The 25,030-nt window shown below is 32.7% G+C and overlaps 1 protein-coding gene across 1 annotated transcript in view; it reads right to left on the bottom strand.

Moving 5' to 3' along the window:
* LOC149785982 (E3 ubiquitin-protein ligase SHPRH-like) overlaps positions 1-25,030 on the bottom strand; it is a 166,862-nt gene that overhangs the window by 104,139 nt on the left and 37,693 nt on the right. Inside the window, exons 4-8 of the mRNA XM_089976242.1 lie at positions 24,109-24,187; positions 17,899-18,133; positions 14,182-15,093; positions 10,783-10,890; positions 9,569-9,695 (exon numbers count right to left, since the gene is read on the bottom strand). Coding sequence (XP_089832368.1) covers positions 9,569-9,695; positions 10,783-10,890; positions 14,182-15,093; positions 17,899-18,133; positions 24,109-24,187 — 1,461 coding nt within the window. The remainder of the gene's footprint in view (positions 1-9,568; positions 9,696-10,782; positions 10,891-14,181; positions 15,094-17,898; positions 18,134-24,108; positions 24,188-25,030) is intronic.

The following is a 25,030-nucleotide window of genomic DNA, read 5'->3' as shown; positions in this document are numbered from 1 at the left end:
ACATTATGACCTATAAGGTGTGTATTATGAACATTATGACCTGTAAGGTGTGTATTATGAACATTATGACCTGTAAGGTGTGTATTAATAACATTATGACCTGTAAAATGTACATTATGAACATTATGACCTGTAAGGTGTGTATTATGAACATTATGACCTGTAAGGTGTGTATTATGAACATTATGACCTGTAAGGTGTGTATTATGAACATTATGACTTGTATGGTGTGTATTATGAACATTATGACTTCTTTGGTGTGTATTATGAACATTATGACTTGTAAGATGTGTATTAATAACATTATGACCTGTAAGGTGTGTATTAATAACATTATGACCTGTAAGATGTGTATTATGAACATTATTACCTGTAACGTGTGTATTATGAACATTATGACCTATAAGGTGTGTATTATGAACATTATGACCTGTAAGGTGTGTATTATGAACATTATGACTTCTATGGTGTGTATTATGAACATTATGACTTGTAAGATGTGTATTAATAACATTATGACCTGTAAGATGTGTATTATGAACATTATTACCTGTAAGGTGTGTATTATGAACATTATGACCTGTAAGGTGTGTATTATGAACATTATGACTTCTATGGTGTGTATTATGAACATTATGACCTGTAAGGTGTGTATTAATAACATTATGACCTGTAAGATGTGTATTATGAACATTATTACCTGTAAGGTGTGTATTATGAACATTATGACCTATAAGGTGTGTATTATGAACATTATGACCTGTAAGGTGTGTATTATGAACATTATGACTTGTAAGGTGTGTATTATGAACATTATGACCTGTAAGGTGTGTATTAATAACATTATGACCTGTAAAATGTACATTATGAACATTATGACCTGTAAGGTGTGTATTATGAACATTATGACCTGTAAGGTGTGTATTATGAACATTATGACCTGTAAGGTGTGTATTATGAACATTATGACTTGTATGGTGTGTATTATGAACATTATGACTTGTATGGTGTGTATTATGAACATTATGACCTGTAAGGTGTGTATTATGAACATTATGACTTGTATGGTGTCTATTATGAACATTATGACCTATAAGGTGTGTATTATAAACATTATGACCTGCATGGTGTGTATTATAAAAATTATGACCTGCAAGGTGTGTATTATGAACATTATATCCTGTAAGGTGTGTATTATGAACATTATGACTTCTATGGTGTGTATTATGAACATTATGACTTGTAAGATGTGTATTAATAACATTATGACCTGTAAGGTGTGTATTAATAACATTATGACCTGTAAGATGTGTATTATGAACATTATGACCTGTAAGGTGTGTATTATGAACATTATGACCTATGAGATGTGTATTATGAACATTATGACCTGTAAGGTGTGTATTATGAACATTATGACTTGTAAGGTGTGTATTATGAACATTATGACCTGTAAGGTGTGTATTAATAACATTATGACCTGTAAAATGTACATTATGAACATTATGACCTGTAAGGTGTGTATTATGAACATTATGACCTGTAAGGTGTGTATTATGAACATTATGACCTGTAAGGTGTGTATTATGAACATTATGACTTGTATGGTGTGTATTATGAACATTATGACCTGTAAGGTGTGTATTATGAACATTATGACTTGTATGGTGTGTATTATGAACATTATGACCTATAAAGTGTGTATTATAAACATTATGAACTGCATGGTGTGTATTATAAAAATTATGACCTGTAAGGTATTATGAACATTATGACCTGTAAGGTGTGTATTATGAACATTATGACTTCTATGGTGTGTATTATGAACATTATGACTTGTAAGATGTGTATTAATAACATTATGACCCGTAAGATGTGTATTAATAACATTATGACCTGTAAGATGTGTATTAATAACATTATGACCTGTAAGATGTGTATTATGAACATTATTACCTGTAAGGTGTGTATTATGAACATTATGACCTGTAAGGTGTGTATTATGAACATTATGACCTGTAAGGTGTGTATTATGAACATTATGACTTATAAGGTGTGTATTATGAAGATTATGACCTGTAAGGTGTGTATTAATAACATTATGACCTGTAAGGTGTGTATTAATAACATTATGACCTGTAAAATGTACATTATGAACATTATGACCTGTAAGGTGTGTATTATGAACATTATGACCTGTAAGGTGTGTATTATGAACATTATGACCTGTAAGGTGTGTATTATGAACATTATGACTTGTAAGGTGTGTATTATGAAGATCATGACCTGTAAGGTGTGTATTAATAACATTATGACCTGTAAGGTGTGTATTAATAACATTATGACCTGTAAAATGTACATTATGAACATTATGACCTGTAAGGTGTGTATTATGAACATTATGACCTGTAAGGTGTGTATTATGAACATTATGACCTGTAAGGTGTGTATTATGAACATTATGACCTGTAAGGTATATATTATGAACATTATGACCTGTATGGTGTGTATTATGAAAATTATGATTTGTAAGGTATTATGAACATTATGACTTGTAAGGTGTATATTATAAACATTATGACTTGTAAGGTGTTTACTAAGAAACATTATGACCTGTAAGGTGTGTTTTAAAAACATTATGACTTGTAAGGTGTGTATTAGAAACATTATGACTTGTAAGGTGTGTATTAAGAACATTATGACCTGTAAGGTGTGTATTATGAACATTATGACCTGTAAGGTGTGTATTATGAACATTATGACTTCTATGGTGTGTATTAAGAACATTATGACTTGTAAGGTGTGTTTTATAAACATTATGACTTGTAAGGTGTGTATTAGAAACATTATGACCTGTAAGGTGTGTATTATGAACATTATGATCTATAAGGTGTGTATTAAGAACATTATGACTTGTATGGTGTGTATTATGAACATTATGACCTGTAAGGTGTGTATTATGAACATTATCATCTGTAAGGTGTGTATTATAAACATTGTGACTTGTAAGGTGTGTATTTTGAATATTATGACTTGTATGGTGTGTATTATGAACATTATGACCTGTAAGGTGCATATTAATAACATTATGACCTGTAAGGTGTGTATTATGAACATTATGACTTGTAAGTTGTGTATTATGAACATTATGACCTGTAAGGTGTGTATTATAAACATTATGACTTGTATAGTGTGTATTATGAACATTATGACCTGTTAGATGTGTATTATGAACATTATGACTTGTATGGTGTGTATTATGAACATTATGACTTGTATGGTGTGTATTATGAACATTATGACCTGTAAGATGTGTATTATGAACATTATGACTTGTATGGTGTGTATTATGAACATTATGACCTATAAGGTGTGTATTATAAACATTATGACCTGCATGGTGTGTATTATAAAAATTATGACCTGTAAGGTGTGTACTACAAACATTGTGAACTGTAAGGTGTGTCCTATGAACATTATGATATATATATTCTGTGTATTATGAACATTATGATCTGTATGGTGTGTATTAATAACATTATGATCTTTATGGTGTGTGTTAATAATGTTATGACCTGTACGGTATGTATTAATAACATTATGATCTGCAAGGTGTGTATATTAAGAATATTATGATCTATAAGGTGTGTATTAATAACATTATGATCTGTGAGTTGTGTATTAATAACATTATGACCTGTAAGATGTGTATTAATAACATTATGACCTGTAAGATGTGTATTATGAACATTATTACCTGTAAGGTGTGTATTATGAACATTATGACCTGTAAGGTGTGTATTATGAACATTATGACCTGTAAGGTGTGTATTATGAACATTATGACTTATAAGGTGTGTATTATGAAGATTATGACCTGTAAGGTGTGTATTAATAACATTATGACCTGTAAGGTGTGTATTAATAACATTATGACCTGTAAAATGTACATTATGAACATTATGACCTGTAAGGTGTGTATTATGAACATTATGACCTGTAAGGTGTGTATTATGAACATTATGACCTGTAAGGTGTGTATTATGAACATTATGACTTGTAAGGTGTGTATTATGAAGATTATGACCTGTAAGGTGTGTATTAATAACATTATGACCTGTAAGGTGTGTATTAATAACATTATGACCTGTAAAATGTACATTATGAACATTATGACCTGTAGGGTGTGTATTATGAACATTATGACCTGTAAGGTGTGTATTATGAACATTATGACCTGTAAGGTGTGTATTATGAACATTATGACCTGTAAGGTATATATTATGAACATTATGACCTGTATGGTGTGTATTATGAAAATTATGACTTGTAAGGTATTATGAACATTATGACTTGTAAGGTGTTTACTAAGAAACATTATGACCTGTAAGGTGTGTTTTAAAAACATTATGACTTGTAAGGTGTGTATTAGAAACATTATGACTTGTAAGGTGTGTATTAAGAACATTATGACCTGTAAGGTGTGTATTATGAACATTATGACCTGTAAGGTGTGTATTATGAACATTATGACTTCTATGGTGTGTATTAAGAACATTATGACTTGTAAGGTGTGTTTTATAAACATTATGACTTGTAAGGTGTGTATTAGAAACATTATGACCTGTAAGGTGTGTATTATGAACATTATGATCTATAAGGCGTGTATTAAGAACATTATGACTTGTATGGTGTGTATTATGAACATTATGACCTGTAAGGTGTGTATTATGAACATTATCATCTGTAAGGTGTGTATTATAAACATTGTGACTTGTAAGGTGTGTATTTTGAATATTATGACTTGTATGGTGTGTATTATGAACATTATGACCTGTAAGGTGCATATTAATAACATTATGACCTGTAAGGTGTGTATTATGAACATTATGACTTGTAAGTTGTGTATTATGAACATTATGACCTGTAAGGTGTGTATTATAAACATTATGACTTGTATGGTGTGTATTATGAACATTATGACCTGTAAGATGTGTATTATGAACATTATGACTTGTATGGTGTGTATTATGAACATTATGACTTGTATGGTGTGTATTATGAACATTATGACCTGTAAGATGTGTATTATGAACATTATGACTTGTATGGTGTGTATTATGAACATTATGACCTATAAGGTGTGTATTATAAACATTATGACCTGCATGGTGTGTATTATAAAAATTATGACCTGTAAGGTGTGTACTACAAACATTGTGAACTGTAAGGTGTGTCCTATGAACATTATGATATATATATTCTGTGTATTATGAACATTATGATCTGTATGGTGTGTATTAATAACATTATGATCTTTATGGTGTGTGTTAATAATGTTATGACCTGTACGGTATGTATTAATAACATTATGATCTGCAAGGTGTGTATATTAAGAATATTATGATCTATAAGGTGTGTATTAATAACATTATGATCTGTGAGTTGTGTATTAATAACATTATGATCTGTGAGTTGTGTATAAATAACATTATGATCTGTGAGTTATGTATTAATAACATTATGATCTGTAAGGTGTGTATTAATAACATTATGATCTGTAAGGTATGTATTAATAACATTATGATCTGTAAGGTGTAGGTCTAACAATCTTTACTTCAAGTAAATAATTTTTATCTGTGTGTCGACATTTAGAGTAGTGTCAGGGAATAACAAAGATATCTAAGGCAATAGAAATCTGGGATCCATGACTAAATTTTCTAACAAAATATCTTCCAGATACTCCAAAATCTAGGAACAAGACCTGGGGTAATAATTATGGAGGAGTTTACAATGTGTTGTATTTGCCAAGGATCTGAGAAATTAATGGTGCTTTTATGATCATACATTAACAGTTCCATTAATGTTTTGAATTTTTCATTTTTGGAAATCCTGGACTTCCATGGATTGAAATGTCAAAATCCCAAACATTTTAGCCATATCCTTTCACTCAAAAATGTAAAAATATATTAAAATTGTTTTGGTTTAGTTTGCTTTGGTCCTTTACAGCACAGCAACACATTTTTTTAAAAGCTGAGTAGAGCTGCATACGTTGAAACATTTTGCACCACTATATACCACAATATTTCTAAAAGTACTGTGACGTACTTGGTATATCACAGTTCTATTAGGGACTCAACAATTCAATGTACATACAGTACATGGGCAGGGGCCTGACACTTCTTTGTTTAATTTCTGTCTGTCAATAGTTGGACAAATATTTTGCTCTGATTTTAAGTGAAATAACAGCATATTATATCCATGATATTATCTGGTAAAAGTAATAAATACCTTGAGAGAAAAGAAATGTAAATATTTCAGCTTAAAAGAAAATCACGGTCCCACACCTCACCCAAAATTTAAATGACCAACACATTTCTGCAGATGAATTTGCCATGTGTATGCTAATTGTTGTATAAGTTGCAATCTAAATGCTGTAACTTAAATGGGATATGCAAGCTTACACTATAGCTGATACTGTTCAAGACATCATGCTGACACTGACACCAAAGCCAACGGTTCACTAGTAACACTACTGGTATAACAGGTAAAGATGCCAAAGGGTACCTGTATACCTGGGTTCCCATTGATAATAACCCATGTAATAAAATGAACAACCAGGTACCGATAAAAAAATATTTGTTTCCAAATTCAGATTAGGACACAGAATAACAATTACGGTTCGAGGCTTGTGTCATGTGCACATTTATTCATCATCAGAGGGGATCATATGGCTGCTTACAATTTACTTGCCATACATGAACTATATAATAATGCAACGGAGGACACTTCTCTCCTTTCTCGCATGACTTATTTTAAGAATCAACGCGATATTTCAAGCTAGACCATCCTAACTTCGTGCACCAATTCTCTTGTGACTTAAATGCACTTGTTTTGAGATCCTGATGACATTAAATGGGTCAATACCTTTCGTTGACAGCAACAGTAAGTACTAATTAAGAAATATACAATGAAATAAAATTTAAATACACACTACAATTCAAATAAAAGAAAGCACAAAAGAAATGTCCAGTTTAACTAATGCCATTTTTGCCTCGAGTTTGTGGCTCTAGAGCGAGTGTTAGCTGTTCAAGTCAGGGCCGCTGTTCATATGTTTGTTTACTAGACCATTTTTATTAGCGGGAAACCCAAGACATATTTTTTATCACTGCAAAGGCAACATAAAAATTTAGTTAACAAAACATGCATGTCTTATACCATGTTAGGAAAAAAATGAAAAATAGACAACTATACAGAATGAAATTTTTCACTGAAATATTTAAATGTAAAGGAAAAAAATCTTTGTTATTTAAGAAAAATTTAAAAACAAAACTTAAAAATTCACAGTGTGTGTAAATATGGTAATTTTTGCATAAATTTTCCATGAAACAGTTCCAACAGACAGATTTCTTGAATGTGAAACCCCTTGTCATAGATTCTTCCTATTTTGATACTATATACGTAGCAGACAAGTCTAAATTGAAAATAAATGGCATCAGACATCCAATCAGAATCTCTACTGTTATTCACGTGGTAAAGGGGAGATCTGATTTTAATCAGATTGGCCAGATATCATAAAAAAGTAGACTGTATCCATGTGACTGATGGATGTTTCTATGCCATATCAAACGTACGTTTCTATGCCATATCAAACGAAATCTTCTCGGATGTAGAACAAAACGCTTGTGTGATTTTCTATTTATTGCATATCCCCTTTTTGGTCACACATTCTTTTCAAGTTTTGTAATGTATACTTTAAAACATATGAGTTTCGCATTTGGCAATTTATGACGATATTGTACAACCTCTGAAAATTCCAAATGTGATGTATGTAAGCAGGGTTAGGAAGGTGTGTGTGTGTGTGTGTCTGCATTGCTGATATGGCAATTCACTCTTTAACTTTGAATGTTTCAAAAATGTTGTATGGGATATATGAATTGATTGAAATTGTAGTCATAGGCAAGTGGATTTCTGTTTACTTCTCTAATGGAACATAAGTTTGGACCAGTAAGTGTAGCCATAGGCAAGTGGATTTCTGTTTACTTCTCTAATGGAACATAAGTTTGGACCAGTAAGTGTAGTCATAGGCAAGTGGATTTCTGTTTACTTCTCTAATGGAACATAAGTTTGGACCAGTAAGTGTAGTCATAGGCAAGTGGATTTCTCCTTACTTCTCTAACGGAACATAAGTTTTGGACCAGTAAGTGACCCTTTCTTCATACACCATCCTTACTGAATACACAACTCTACTTCCAAACAAATTCCAGGACAAATTTCACTAAAAAACAGCACTTAAATATATTCAATTTTCAACTCATTATTGTACAGTAGATTCAAAATCTTCATTTTTTGTCAAGAAATTATTGATGCATTAATCTTCAGGGTGGCAATTTAATATTTTTAAGAAAATGAAGATTCAGTCTCTAACATGCATACTATAGTTTTAGGAATCATTTGGATATTTTACAAGAAAATTCTAAATAATATTGTTCTGTTTTCTTCCCATTATTTTCTGTGTAAACGTTAAGAAGAATTTAAATATCAACAAATGTACAATTCCCAGCATGTGTCCCAGTAGTGAAAAAGTCTCAACAAGAATATTGTAACAAGTAATTCTTCTAACTTTGCCTCATATTTAAAAGAGCTGCTGCTTTCTGTGATATGTCTAACTTTATGCTGCATATGTCTAACTTTATGCTGCATATGTCTAACTTTATATTGCATATGTCTAACTTTATGTTGCATATGTCTGTCAGTTTTACCTTCAGATTTACCAATATTTCCAAGTAAAATATGTTTCAATCGTAATACCTTAGGAGATCTACTATTAGACTGCAAATGCAACTCTCCCAGATACTACTTTTAGCCAAAGAGAGCTAAAAGTTGTCTGCCAACCTATGTGATGGTAAGGCAGAGTGATCTTCCCTTAGGTACAAGACTTGGTGGCAAAGTCTTTGAATCCTTCTGTTACTACTTCCATTTGTGTCAAGAAGCATGCTCTCTTCACGAAAGACCCCACAAAAGCCAGATTCTATATGGAAGATACACCATTACAAGCTGGAGGAGTTTTTCACTTCTAAGGAAATGAAATCCAGCAACAGGAAACTGAAGCTAGAAGTTCTCTGCAGGATGAGCATAGTTGTTCTGTCATTACATTCTAATGCTGATACAGAGAGGATATTATCTATTCTTTGCAAAATATAAAATACAAAGTGATTCAGGGAGACATCTGGACCACAGAATAAGGAGAACCTGTTGAGTGTAAAGCTTAATAATTGCAATGCAGGTCATCATGGGTCACCAGAGAGTAATCTTGAAGAGGAAACTAAAAATCCTTTTGGATGCTATTCAAATAATCTTGGCAGCGAACTATAAGATAAATAACTCTTCCTATTCCATTAACGGACAGAATAGTGATTCAAATTAATTACTGTCATATCAGAATTTCTGGACAATGTCAAATCCAGTAAATAAAGTTACATTACAATAACATGTAATGGAAATAAAAAATTTTTACAACTAACAAACAAACAATTAAATTAAATCAAATATACATAACAGTACATACTGTTTGAATGGGGTAAATCCACATAGTCAATTTCTTTTCTCAGACACTCATAGGTTGTGATGACGATGTCCTGTTGTGCAAGAGTCTGGGGCTGAAGAAATCTCTGCTTATTCACACCAGAATACACCTGTGATAAAGGAAAGGTACAACAACAATTTTAATGGTAAATCCTAACTACAGAATAGTGCCATAACAATATTAAATTGAGGTTTTGCTTTACTTTTCTTTATATATAGCACCTTTTCCATTTTGATAGAAACATATAGGTTCTAGTTCAAATCAATGACTTTCTGTTTTGATATTACAAATCTTTATTAAGAAATAAAACACAAGACAAGAAGTCAAATACAGAATAATAGTAAATTAAAAAGAAGTCAAATGAAAATCTTTCAATGTGATAAATGCTGATTGTTGCAGAAATTATGTAATCTCTATTCTCGGGGCCCCAAGTGGCCAAGTGGTCTAAGCACTCTCCGTTATGGATCACTGCCATCTCACCTCTGTCTGCATGGGTTCGAGTCTTGGATTCGGCCAATGTGGGTATGTGAGAAAGCTTGCCAGTAGCTTCTCATGGGTCAGTGGTTCTTTCCAGGGTTTTCCCGGGTTCTTCCTCCACCATTTATACTGGCCGCCATGTATAGCCTATCATGTGCTGAAAAATGGCATTAAACCCTACAACAACAACAACAACGTCTATTCTCATCAAATGCTATGAAATTCCTGGATATATTATTGTTATGTATATCTATATTTTTTTGTAACTCCAGGCAAATTATTTTTACCTAATTTTTTAAACTTTTATTCATGGCTTTAAATTGTACAGAATATCTTTAGTTAGACTTTGCCTACATGACAGGGTCTGTTAAGAATGTTGTTGTTGTTGTAGGGTTTAACGCCATGACCTAGTACATTTCGGGTTCTGAAATTGATATGTAACTTTTCATTTTTGGGGAAATTCATAGATCTTTATCAGGATTATTTTGGATTCACTTCATAATACTGTAAGTTCATCTCACATTTTCATTAATAACATTGATAATTAAATTATTTGTTAAGTTTTACAAAAATGTGTTAGTTTTGCTTCTTTCTATTACTTAGTTTGTGACCAAAGAGTCACAACATTATCATATAATTTATAATTTCTTGAAATATGTACAACTACTTGAAAAACAAACAAAATAAAAACTGTGCAATTATACAGCAATGATACTTACAAAAACTTTCAGAGTGTCTTTCTGGACATGTTTTGCTATTTCCTCCACCCACTGATGACATATGGAACAAGGGGAGATAATCAGTGTGGCACATGAAGGTATGGGGGTCTGTAAAAATATTTATATCTGTATAATTTTATACTTAACATTGGTGTCATTTGCCAAGAATTTAAGACATTAGTGGTGTTTTTCTGATTATATATTGACAAGATTTATATTACTGTTATTATTTTTTTCATTTCTTGAAGTCCTGGACTAACCAAAGACAAAGAATGTTATATATCTTCAGCAATACAAAATGTGAAATCAGAGGACTGCAAAAGTTGGTATGAAAACAACTGCTGAATTTTAAAGGAACCAAAATTTCATATCTGCTAAAGGAAACATGACAAATAAAACAATAGAACGAAATTCACATAAAGACACCATTATTAAAAATTGAATTGTTGAATTTTCTGTAATAATTCTCATCTTGTCCATAAGAAATATGAGATCGACTAAACTTGATACAGTGTGACCCGCTATAACACAGTAGTTGGGAGCCATAGAACCTGACCGTGTTATAGCCCAAACCATGTTATATGCAACCAGATCAGTTAGCTGAAGAAAATGATGCATTTACCCCAACAAATTTGCAGGGGGGGAGGTAGGTAATAAATGCGGGCAGTAAAATATGTGCTTCATTGGCACAGTTACCATCTTAAATCGATGCATATTAAATGAGAAATACACCTGTAGTGAAAACAGATAAGGCATATATAATATTTTACTTTATTTAGAGAACCATGTATTGGTACATATATGTGTATACTGCTTATATATACATGTCATATGTATAGCATGAATAGAGTATCAACACAGTGTATTCACCCACGAATCTCATCACATACATTGAATCCACAATACAAGTAATTCCATCAAAAAAATCCACACAGATTTCAAATATTCAATAATTCTGTCACAGGTCATATAGGTCTGATTCAGTGGATAAACATAGCACAATCACATAACGAATGATGAAGCACATTTACTTTTCAGTACATCCCAAGTCGTTAAAAGTTAGCTTGCATTTTAAGCTGCCATTGGTAGCATTCGTATGCACAAACTTTCTCCCTGCAGAAAGGAAACTTTCACGGCACAGTAAACGTGTTCCATTCACATTGGAAAATGCAAAAATCCATCAGTTTCCACTGCTTTTATTTAAGTTTGGTACTGACTTCTTTGAAGAAAAGTTCTTCGTTTTTAGGCCAGCTTTAGAGAACCAAACAAATGTCTGTTTCTTATTGTGGCGGCAACATCAAATAACTGTATGGCTTTATTGAGACTGATTTTTTTTCCATTTGCTTAGTATGCTTTCATAACAGTCTGTGCCTCAAAGGTAATGTTTCCTTTGAAATTTCAGCAAACTATTTTATCTGGGTACATTTTTTAAAAAGGAATTGGCCGTCGTTTGGTCGATCGTAGTTACAGTTCCTCCTTGCCTATTGAATAAACCAACAAGATTTTTTTTACATTTGCGTACAGCTCACAACATACAATACTCATGCTTGATGTCAACGTAAGCGGATTATGATATAACAATGCACTGTGAAGATGGTTTGTCAATGTGGACAAAGAAATTGTTTATGCTACAATAGATAAATTTCGGTGCATTTTGGATTAGGTTTGCGAATTCCATTCATAGGGCCTCTGAATTTCTCCACTCCAAACCAAAGGATGTATATACAAGTTTAAACAGCCAGCAATGTCGCCAATAAAAATAAAATTGCCAGATGTTATATTGGCAAAGCCCTACACAATCCTAGAATAAACATTTTACACTTTATTTTTCGTACTTTTAATAAGAAAAAACTTTTTTTGTGTATGAGAAAAATACATAAAATTTCAGGAGCCACTCTACGATCGTCTTGTATTATTCATGCGCAATCTCTTCCCCAAAATGATAATAAACGTTTTACATTTCGTGTGCAAGAAAAATGCATGAATATAAAATTCTGGGAGCCACACTGCAACAATGTTATATCCGAATTCATGTTATAATGGAGCTCACTATAGCGCGGTCACACTGTATTAACTTTTACCTATGAAAGAGCATAAGCAGGTACAGTTCTAAAATTATCAGCACATTTAACTAAAGCCTCTATGACCATTATATTATTCCTTTCTTGTCAGATACAGATCACCTAAATTTGTCTCTTTTTGACCTCTGATTCCTACCTAAGACAAAAGTTCCACTTGACCTCTAATTAAGTTCCCACCTAATACAAAAGCTCCACTTGACCTCTAATTAAATTCCCACCTAATACAAAAGCTCCACTTGACCTCTAATTAAATTCCCACCAAAGACAAAAAGTTCCACTTGACCTCTAATTCAATTCCTACAAAAGGCAAAAGTTCCACTTGATCTGTAATCAAATTCCTACCTAAGACAAATGTTCCACTTGACAACTACATACATTCTTGAAGCAAGCAAGAGCTGGGACCAAGACAATGTACCACCCAATATCCTTTGGAAAATGCATGGAGATACAAAATAACAATATAATTATATTCTTCAAGGACACTGATTTCCTCTTAGTTGTATGTTTTCTATAATATAATATTCGTTTAAGTAAACATACACACTGTACTATAAAAAGTATTGTATAGTGAACAAAAGAATTTCCCCTGCTAAATACAAAACAAATCTTGAACCATGGTCACATCTAAAGTAAAAATTTCCTTGGTCTTAAAGAACACACACAAGTACCATAACACATTATATGTCTGTATGTGTTTCAAAGTCCTCTATATATGAATTAGTAGGACTCAATGACCTTGGCCTTTAGTCAAGGTATGCAGTCTTGAAGTAAACTAGCTGTGATGAAACCCTTATTTTCCTATTAGACTTACTGTGACTATGACCTTCAGACTAAGTTCTTTTATTATGCCAAATGTATGCCATCCAAAATGTTTGGTCAAGGAACTTACTCTGGAACAAACGTTTTTCTGTAAAATCCATTTTCCTTTGATACAATGACCTTTACATTTTACCATTTGAGTCCAGAATCATCCTTTAATTGATCTCTAATTAAATTCCTACCCAAAGCAAAAGTTCCCTTGACACTAAATTAAGCAATCCACAAGGTATGGTCAAGGAACTTACTCAGTAACAAACGTTATTCCGCAAAATTCATTTTTCCTTTGACACAATGACCTATACATTTTACCATCTGACCAAGAATCAATAGGCCTATTCCATGCCTTAAGTGCAAGCTCTTCACAAACTTTGGCCAAGATACATTATTTAGAATTAAAGTTATCAAGCAAAAACCATTTTTCCTCATTTCAGCTACATTGACCTTGAACTCTAACCCTTTAACTACTTCTGTACTTGCAATAATACTAAAGTATACTTACTGAGGACACAAGGCAGTGTGGGCACTTGTACTGACCCCTGTAGGGGTCACACAGGTCATAGTTCACACACTCTGCATGCTGTCTCAGTCTGCAATCAACACACTGAACTACAGTCTTCAGCGTTTCAAAAGATTCTTCCACTGCTCCACATATGCACTCAAAATAGTCTCTGTTATCAATAGTCGTCTTAAAGAATGTGCTCCTTTTAGACTTTTCAGACTCATGACATTCTTGTTTACTTAATTCCTCAGTTCTCTCCTTACTTGAATCAGTGTCCTTAGAGGTGGACTGATTTTTCTTCTTGCCTTTCTGACTTTCATGTGAAATCATACAAGATGACCTAGTTCTCCTTTGGGATGGCTCAGTAGTTGGACCTGAAGATTTACTGGAGTAGTCATCTTCAAGTTTCTTTTTCATCTTGGCACCAACAACAGAATTTCTACTTTTCCTCTTCCGAACATTGTCATTTTCATCCTGTACTTTTGAAGCTGAAGAATATTTAGAAAGTCTTGAACTCCATCTTCTGATAAAGCCATTTTCTGATTTTGTTTCAAATTCAACGCCATTGATAAAATCTCTGGAACTTTTAGATACATCCGAGTCATCATATTTTTGGTGAGCATCTTCCAAAATATAATTATTGTGATCTTCCAAAATATAACTATTTTGATCATATTTTTTACTTCCAATCTGCATTTTGTCTGAACCCTTCACTTTGTTTCTTTGACTTCCTGTACAATGTTCAGCACTAACACAATGGCCTAAGTCATTAGCTGCCAAAGTTCCATTCATTCCACAATAAGGTATGGTATCACTCAATGATGGTGATAATGTTAAAGATGAAGAACAAACATCGGACTGGCTTGTGTTATCATTTGACTTATCTAGGTCAACTGCATTTACACAAGATGACTGAAAGGAGAAGAAAAAAGAATCAAGGAAAACACTAATTTCTTATTTCCATGGGACAGATGTATTAGCTAAAAAATTTATTTCCATGGGACAGATGTATTAACTAAGTTTTAAAGGAATTTCAACTTTCAAAAAGTGGGGCTTTTTTCGTAAAAGAAATTGTAACTTTATGGTGAAAAATGAAAATCCAAGATAAACAGGAAATTACTGTAATAGAATATTATATGCATTATAAAACACTGGTGACAAATTATGGAATTAAAAGACAAATATAACATTTGATAAAACTGATGAAGTTGATTAAATCTTCAACAATATTTGTAAACAATTCAAGGTTAATTTCTCTCTGTGTGTTAATCCACAAAATCTATATTTACGATAAAATTTTAGGATAAAGGTATCATGTGTCGTTAAATTGTCTTTTTTAAGGCAAAAGGTGTAAATGAGATTTATTTGTCAGCTTTCATCATAAAGGTGTCATTTCTTCAGGGTGTAATTTTTAAGATAAAGGTGTTATCTGTTACCAAGGTAATAATTTTAAGATACAACTGGCTGATATCTGTCATGCTTCATTTAGCATCAAGGCTTTAAATAAATGCAAAAAGTATTGCATGTGTTAATCTTGTGAACTGAAAACTGTTGAAGCTATCTTGTTTGGCTATTGCAGTTTCATGTTACCGGCAAAGATGTTCTTGACACTTAAGATTACTGCATCCCATGTAGAATGTGCACACTATGCACCCAAGAATTAACACTGTACACTCAAGTGGAAAACAATGTAAACCCAAGAATTAACACTGTGCACTCAAGTGGGAAAGAATGTAAACCCAAAAATTAACACTGTACACTCAAGTGGGAAACAATGTAAACCCAAGAATTAATACTGTACACTCAAGTGGGAAACAATGTAAACCCAAGAATTAACACTGTACACTCAAGTGGGAAACAACATAAAACCAAGAACTGACATTGTACACTCAAGTGGGAAACATCATCAACCCAAGAATTAACAATGAACACTCAAGTGGGAAACAATGTAAACCCAAGAATTAACACTGTACACTCAAGTGGGAAACAATGTAAACCCAAGAATTAACACTGTACACTCAAGTGGGAAACAATGTAAACCCAAGAATTAACACTGTACACTCAAGTGGGAAACAATGTAAACCCAAGAATTAACACTGTACACTCAAGTGGGAAACAATGTAAACCCAAGAATTAACAATGTACACTCAAGTGGGAAACAATGTAAACCCAAGAATTAACACTGTACACTCAAGTGGGAAACAACGTAAACCCAAGAACTGACATTGTACACTCAAGTGGGAAACATCGTCAACCCAAGAATTAACAATGAACACTCAAGTGGGAAACAATGTAAACCCAAGAATTAACACTGTACACTCAAGTGGGAAACAATGTAAACCCAAGAATTAACACTGTACACTCAAGTGGGAAACAATGTAAACCCAAGAATTAACACTGTACATCCAAGTGGGAAACAATGTAAACCAAAGTCGAGACAATTTAAACAGAGATTTGGCCATCTTAATTTAGGGAAAATAATGGGTTTATGCAGTTTCCTCTTCTTTTTTCCAAAGACTTCGATCTGGGAGTTACTGAGATACTCTTGGTTTGAGAGAACATTAACTAGTATGGTATCCGTAACAAATAGGGTAAGACTTATTTCCTTTTGCTACAATGAGAATCATTACTCTCAAATCAGCTAATATTGTGGTATTTTGTGTTTGAGAGTACAGAAAATGGTCTATGGCCTGTAGAATAAGGGAAGAGGCTTGTAAGCTCTAGTTGATAGTGTTTTTTCCTGTTGCTACATTGAGAATCATTATGCTCCAGATCAGCTGATAATATTTTTTATCTATGCTGATTATCTCATTACAATGCTGCAATGATTATAGTATGATTTTTGGTCACAATAGTAGAATTTAATGCTGTTCTTATCACTTCAAGTACTAAAGTGCTTAATTATATATTAAAAGTAAAATTATTGGTGAAATATTTTTTATATTTCTTCACTCCTGTACTTTCTAAATATTAAAAATACATATATTTTATCATGTGATTTCCCATCATGCAACACTGGAATATATTTCCCTTCAGGAGTTATACTGGCAGCAAGAAAAATGTGCAACTGTGACAAAGCAACCAATAGAAATTGCATTACCTATGAAGGAAAGAAATTATTTCCTTAAGATATTTGACTTGCCAATATTCACATCTCTAAGAAGTTATCTCCCACAGGCTACCTCGTGAACAATATCAAAAAGTGGTATGTTTTCCGGCTGTAATTTTATGGTTAAATATTTTTTTAAATGTCCAAACTGTAATTTACTCCAGAAGGTAAGGTCACCACAAACCAAATTTTCTTTGCCTTCACAAAATCAGGAAGAGTAGTGTTTAAAACATGTTCAATTTTCATTTATGTATTATTACTGGATATATTTTTTCTTGTGGTGCAAAAAAATAAAATATACTTTAGCTCATAGCTCTTGAACTATCAAGTTTTGTACCACACTCTGAAATGTATTAATACTGAAAAGAAAATATTTACCCAATAAATGAATTCATAATGATGGTGTATAATATCTTAAGAGTCAAACTATTCCTTACAGCAATATTTATTTGACTCTAACAGTCTGCACATTTTTTAAAAATGTTTTTTGCGAAGATGCAGTTTCATTAAGTCTGTGATAACACCCTTTCCACAATATAAAAGCATGAATAAGGTGTGGAATTTTCTTCTGAATTCCAAGTAGAGGAGGAACATTCCTTTCAGCTTACATTAAATTTCATAAATTTCTGATGACCATCAGTTGGTGTAGACGGTCTTCCTGGCAAACAGTTCTCATGTTGTGGATGGTCAGCTGGTGTAGACAATCTTTCTGGCAGACAACAATCAGGTCGTGGATGGAGCAGGATGCAGCTAAGAACTTCCACAGTTTTGCCAAGCCCCATCTCATCTGCCAGGATGCCTCCTGGCTGATTAATCTGTACACATGGCATCTCCTTCACCAACCTACAAAACACGGACAGCACTACCTTTTTTACTCAAGCATAACAAACATCATAAATGTGAACAGGATAGAATCAGATCTGCCACTGAATCATGAATCAACAGATCAGGGTCTATTCTTACTGGTATCAAGAAATCCAAGTGGGTCTGAGAAGACTCAACTGGCTGATGTTTGCCAACTAGCCATATGAAACAGAACTTCTCCAAATCTGACCACATTCTGCTGAAACTGTATGAAGTCTTTTTCCACTTTCACTTACAAATTGGAATTATTTATACAACTTTAAAGACCTTCATTGTCAGAGTGTTTCTGTCAAGTTTAGAACAAGTCTGCTGAGCATTTTTTGTGCTAAAATCATTTAAAGATTTTCCTAATTACAGTAAATCAGTATTATTTCTGAAAACCTGAATTGCTTTTCATGCAGCACGCATCTGTCTATTGTGGTTAGATTTTTGTTGACCATTTCTGCATAAGAAGTTATACTGAAATTTGTTTTTTTTTAAAGTAATGGTGGAGATGTCCAATGAAGGACTGGCGTCATATGTATCAAACTGAGCCCTCAATGACTGGATGCTTCAAATGAATGGTCAAATCGCTGGATGCTTCAAATGAATGGTCAAATGGCTGGATGATTCAAATGAATGGTCAAATTCTGTTTGGTGGGGCCTGACAATAAGTCGTTTAAAGGTTTTTCATTTTCAGTAAAGGCAGCCATATTTAATAGTGGATTGGTATCATATGTATAAATTATAAAGAACTTCATACCATGATGCTTTCTCTCAAAATTTTTTTGAATTCTGTTGAGCAGTTTATTATAAATCCTTCCCTGATTTTCTATTTTTAGCAATGTTATCAGATCCAAATTTTGTTGAGCAGTGTATTATAAATCATTCCATGATTTTCTATTTTTAGCAATGTTATCAATCAAAATTTTGTTGAGCAGTGTATTATAAATCATTCCATGATTTTCTGTTTTTAGCAATGTTATCAGATCAAAATTTTGTTGAGCAGTGTATTATAAATCATTCCATGATTTTCTATTTTTAGCAATGTTATCAGATCAAAATTTTGTTGAGCAGTTTTTGAGAAGTAATTTAGTACAATGGGTATAGATGTAGACTCCATATGATTTATACAACACTGATGATGTTTGCTGGATGGTAGTAAATGTAGTTGTGTTGTCACAGCAGAAATGGAAGTCAATAATGACCTGCTCAAGTAAGCACAACTGTTGTATGTCTTTACCTGCATGTCAAGAATGACCATCTCAAGTAACCACAATTGTTGTATGTCTTTACCTGCATGTCAAGGATGACCATCTCAAGTAATCACAAGTGTTGTATGTCTTTACCTGCATGTCAAGAATGACCAGCTCAAGTAACCACAATTGTTGTATGTCTTTACCTGCATGTCAAGAATGACCACCTCAAGTAACCACAACTGTTGTATGTCTTTACCTTCATGTCAAGAATGACCAGCTCAAGTAACCACAATTGTTGTATGTCTTTACCTGCATCTCAAGAATGACCAGCTCAAGTAACCACAACTGTTGTATGTCTTCACTTGCATGTCAAGAATGACCAGCTCAAGTAACCACAATTGTTGTATGTCTTTACCTGCATGTCAAGAATGACCACCTCAAGTAACCACAACTGTTGTATGTCTTTACCTGCATGTCAAGAATGACCAGCTCAAGTAACCACAACTGTTGTATGTCTTTACTTGCATGTCAAGAATGACCAGCTCAAGTAAGTACTTTTTCTAATTTATATACATGCACAAATGAAAAAAATCTCCCCTCAGTCTCTCTCAGTTAATGTGGAAAAACAGCTGTTTGGTTTTTAAATTAATGGAGGAGGGGTGTCTTAAAAATTATGGCTGGTATCAATGATGCATTTGCACTTATATACAATGTTTTCATGTCTGTGGTACCACAGTAAACAGTAAACCACTAAAAACCAAAAACGATATTTGGTCCCGAGGGATTTTGGTTTGAGGGTTGTAACATATATATTTGATTTAATTTATATTTGATTTAATTTAATTGTTTCTTTGTAAGTTTTTTTTAAAAAAGTATTATTTCATTTCATGCTATTGTAATGGAACTTTATTTACTGGATTTGACATTGTCCAGAAATTCAGTTCAGTTCTGTTTGGCCTGACTGTTTTTTGCAAACAACTAATAATAACAGAAACTTTGTATCTAATGATGACCTAGTTCCTGGTTCAGAGCCAGTAAGAGTTGAAGTAAACAACTTTAAAAAAAAAAATTCTTTCTCAGAGCAAGACTCATAAAGTGCAATCGAGGCCATACTTGGAGTATGTGACAAATAACATGTATCAATTAGGTTTTTCCAGAGGATTGACCCACATCCAAGCATCTGTTTTGTGTCATAGCTAGATTTATTATTGATGTTTTGAGAAAGAATAGTCATTACTTGCCTTAACACTTGAGAAGTTAAAGTGTTTTATGGTGTGACCCGTTTTTTTAGGCTAATTATTTTATTTTTCTTCAAATTATTTGGATTCCAAGAAATTATTTTTCCCTGAAAATACTTGTGCTCTAAATTAATTCTTGGACAAGGACAGTTATCAAAATTTACACAGAATTCAAACAATGGAATATTATTTTCTGTGATTCAACAAAGAACTGTTGACACATCAGTACAATGCTGACCACAGCATACACCATCGCCTTCCATTTTGGATTTCATCGGGATTCAAAACTCAGCTTTATTAGGATTTTTTATTACTATGACTTCTATTTTTTAATTCTTGGATTATTTTTTAATCCCATTCATAAAGTTCTTTTCTTAGTTTTACCTTGTTTTTCTAGGGAAATAAATTATTTGTTAAATTTTACAAAGCTTGTTGTCTTCACTCTTTCTTGTTACTGTTTGAAAGAGCCTAAACAAGTAACAAACAGTATTAATAAAATAAATCAAGCTGGTATTAATCAATATACACATTATAATTTAGGGGACTTGTATGACTGCATCTAATTTTTCGCATAGTTCGACAACCTCTGCAAACTGATAACCCCTCGAAATCAAACCATTTATTTGCAATGAGAATAACATACAAAGGGACTCAAAACTCTCTAAACGTCCCCCATATATCAATCATTCCCTATGGCTATACAAATGAGGTTACAGTACACTATAAGATCACATGGTAGATTTGTAGATGGGGTCATATATTCTCTTTGATATTAGTAAACCAGGCTGCTCCTATAATTTAATTATTAAGTAGAAAGGCAAAAGATGAATTCTCAATTGGCATAAATTTATAAACTATGGCTTTTTGTAAACCACTTTACACTTGACTCTAAAATTACATTAAAAAAATACATTTTTATACTCTTTGTACACAGGCAAATATATTGCAGCTAATTTGAACTCAATAATTTAACAGGTAAAAGAATTACAAATAATGTGAACTCAATAATTTATTTCATTTATCCATTTTTATACTTTGCAATTGGGAAAAAGAAGTTGAAAATAAAATTTTCACTAACATTATGTTTGACACAGTCTATCATAAAATCACAAACAAGAGTACCTAGAAGGGACTGATGCTCTACTGATAATCAAAAGGAGATCTTTTCACTAACATGATCTTCATCACTATCATAAAAATACAAAAGAAATATATCAGAATGGAAGGGGAAAAGTTGATGTCCTTTGTTACTGATATTCGCAAAATATTAAATCATAATTTTAAGAAGGAAAGGTAAAAACAAAAAGCTGCTTCAAAAAAATGCTGCTGCAGCTCGCTTCAACCATTTCTAATATATGATATGTGAAGTTAAATCACAAAGCCCTTATATAAAATTGAATACTTTTCATCCTGAGTGATATGCTTAGCAAACAATCAATACTATTTCCACGTACTCCTTATGATCCCCATTCAACCAAAACCAATGCATCAAAAAAGTAATCTACATGTATAAGGATTTACTTTGGCACCATGTAGCCACTACTGTGCTGAGTTGCCATAACATGAGACTTCATACTACATACTGTATACTACATACTGCATACTGTATACTACATACTACATACTGTATACTACATACTGTACACTAGATACTGCATACTACACACTGTATACTACATACTGTATACTACATACTGGATTTGCTGACTAAAACCAACTACCACATGAATTATAGCAAGCTGACAATCTTACTGTGCTCAAAATGAAACGTTTCTACTACATATATAACATACAACCACTGGAAGCTTCATCTGCATATTAAAAAGAAAACAGCTGATATCTGGCAGCTGTTTTGAATTTCTACTGTCAAGCACTATCATAATTTTAAAGTTTTTGCTTTTATTTATACATTTCACAATGTTTACAGCATTGTATCATACTAGGGAAATCTATGCCACCAAATCTAATTTTTTTGATTATAACTGCTCTTTCTTACACAAACAACTCATAACAATAACTTTTGTACTCAATGTTCAACCACTTAATCAAGATTAACATAAATAGGTATTTCCTTTACTTATTTCTATTTAATATTGTAGAAAATGTTTGATTTCCTGGGGCTTGGAGATTATAGCCTACACTCTTTTCAATGTTCTGTCTGCATTAAGGTATTACTATTCTTATTCCTAGGATGTGCATGGGTCACTACATGGTATTAGAAACATAGAAACTTTGACATTTTGTATTTTGTACACATCATGAAAGAAATGGATCTTGAAGCATGTATCTTGGAGCCTTCAAATTGTTACTATCATAAAACCATGTATCTTGGAGCCTTTGTTACTGTCATAAAAGCATGTACCTTGGAGCCTTCAAATGTTACTTTCATAAAACCATGTATCTTGGAGCCTTCAAATGTTACTGTCATAAAAGCATGTATCTTGGAGCCTTCAAATGTTGCTGTCATAAAAGAATGTATCACGGAGCCATCAAATGTTACTGTCGTAAAAGCATGTATCATGGAGCCTTCAAATTGTTACTGTTATAAAACCATGTCTCTTGGAGTCTTTAAATGTTGCTGTCATAAAACCATGTATCTTGGAGACTTTGTTACTGTTGTAAAAGCAATTATCTTGCAGCCTTCAATGCTTAAAACCATATATCTTGGAGTCTTCAAATGTTACTGTCATAAAAGCATGTCTCTTGGAGTCTTTAAATGTTACTGTCATAAAATGTCTCTTGGAGTCTTCAAATGTTACTGTCATAAAAGCATGTCACTTGGAGTCTTTAAATGTTACTGTCATAAAAGCATGTCTCTTGGAGTCTTTCAATGTTACTGTCATAAAAGCATGTCACTTGGAGTCTTTAAATGTTGCTGTCATAAAAGCATGTCTCTTGGAGTCTTCAAATCTTACTGTCATAAAAGCATGTCTCTTGGAGTCTTTAAATGTTACTGTCATAAAAGCATGTCTCTTGGAGTCTTTAAACGTTACTGTCATAAAAGCATGTCCCTTGGAGTCTTTAAATGTTACTGTCATAAAAGCATGTCTCTTGGAGTCTTTAAATGTTACTGTCATAAAAGCATGTCTCTTGGAGTCTTTAAATGTTGCTGTCATAAAAGCATGTCTCTTGGAGTCTTTAAATGTTACTGTCATAAAAGCATGTCTCTTGGAGTCTTTAAATCTTACTGTCATAAAAGCATGTCTCTTGGAGTCTTTAAATGTTACTATCATAAAAGCATGTCTCTTAGAGTCTTTAAATGTTACTGTCATAAAAGCATGTATCTTGGAGCCTTCAATGCTTAAAACCATATATCTTGGAGCCTTCAAATGTTACTGTCATAAAATCATGTATCTTGGAGTCTTTAAATAACCAAGCACAGTAGAAAGGAAGCAAAGGTATTAACAATCTATGAAAAGTACATACTGGGAGGGAAACAGATATTTAGATAGGTAAGTAGTTAGGTTGGTGTTTAGTAGTTAGGCTGTTAGGGATATACAGACACACAGATGGACAGACAAAGCAGCATAATACTAACACTCCAGCATGTTTGTTGTAGAAGAGGCTTTTTCCATCTGGCATTAAAACCTCCTGGTAAAGTGAATGAAGGGAATTATCTGAAACCAAAGAAAATAAACACTGTAGAATTCAAATAGGTGAACTAAGCTTATGTAAAAATAAACACTGTCAGATTCATGGAAGTGTACTAGGCCTATAACACTGTAAGATTCATGCAAGTGTACTATGGTTGTAATACTGTAAGATTCATGTAAGTGTACTAGGCCTATAACACTGTAAGATTCATGCAAGTGTACTAGGCCTATAACACTGTAAGATTCATGCAAGTGTACTAGGCCTATAACACTGTAAGATACATGTAAGTGTACTATGGTTGTAATACTGTAAGATTCATGTAAGTGTACTATGGTTGTAACACTGTAAGATTCATGTAAGTGTACTATGGTTGTAACACTGTAAGATTCATGTAAGTGTACTATGGTTGTAACACTGTAAGATTCATGTAAGTGTACTATGGTTGTAACACTGTAAGATTCATGTAAGTGTACTATGGTTGTAACTGTAAGATTAATGTAAGTGTACTATGGTTGTAATACGGTAAGATTCATGTAAGTGTACTATGGTTGTAATACTGTAAGATTCATGTAAGTGTACAATGGTTGTAACACTGTAAGATTCATGTAAGTGTACTATGGTTGTAACACTGTAAGATTCATGTAAGTGTACTATGGTTGTAATACTGTAAGATTCATGTAAGTGTACTATGGTTGTAATACTGTAAGATTCATGTAAGTGTACTATGGTTGTAACACTGTAAGATTCATGTAAGTGTACTATGGTTGTAACACTGTAAGATTAATGTAAGTGTACTATGGTTGTAATACTGTAAGATTCATGTAAGTGTACTATGGTTGTAATACTGTAAGATTCATGTAAGTGTA

The sequence above is a fragment of the Sinohyriopsis cumingii genome, chromosome 12 (assembly GCF_028554795.1).
Source record: "Sinohyriopsis cumingii isolate HCF-2022 chromosome 12, ASM2855479v2, whole genome shotgun sequence".
Lineage (NCBI taxonomy): Eukaryota > Metazoa > Mollusca > Bivalvia > Unionida > Unionidae > Sinohyriopsis > Sinohyriopsis cumingii.
The sequence above is the reverse complement of the archived record's forward strand: the minus strand, read 5'-3'. Positions and strand labels throughout refer to the sequence as shown.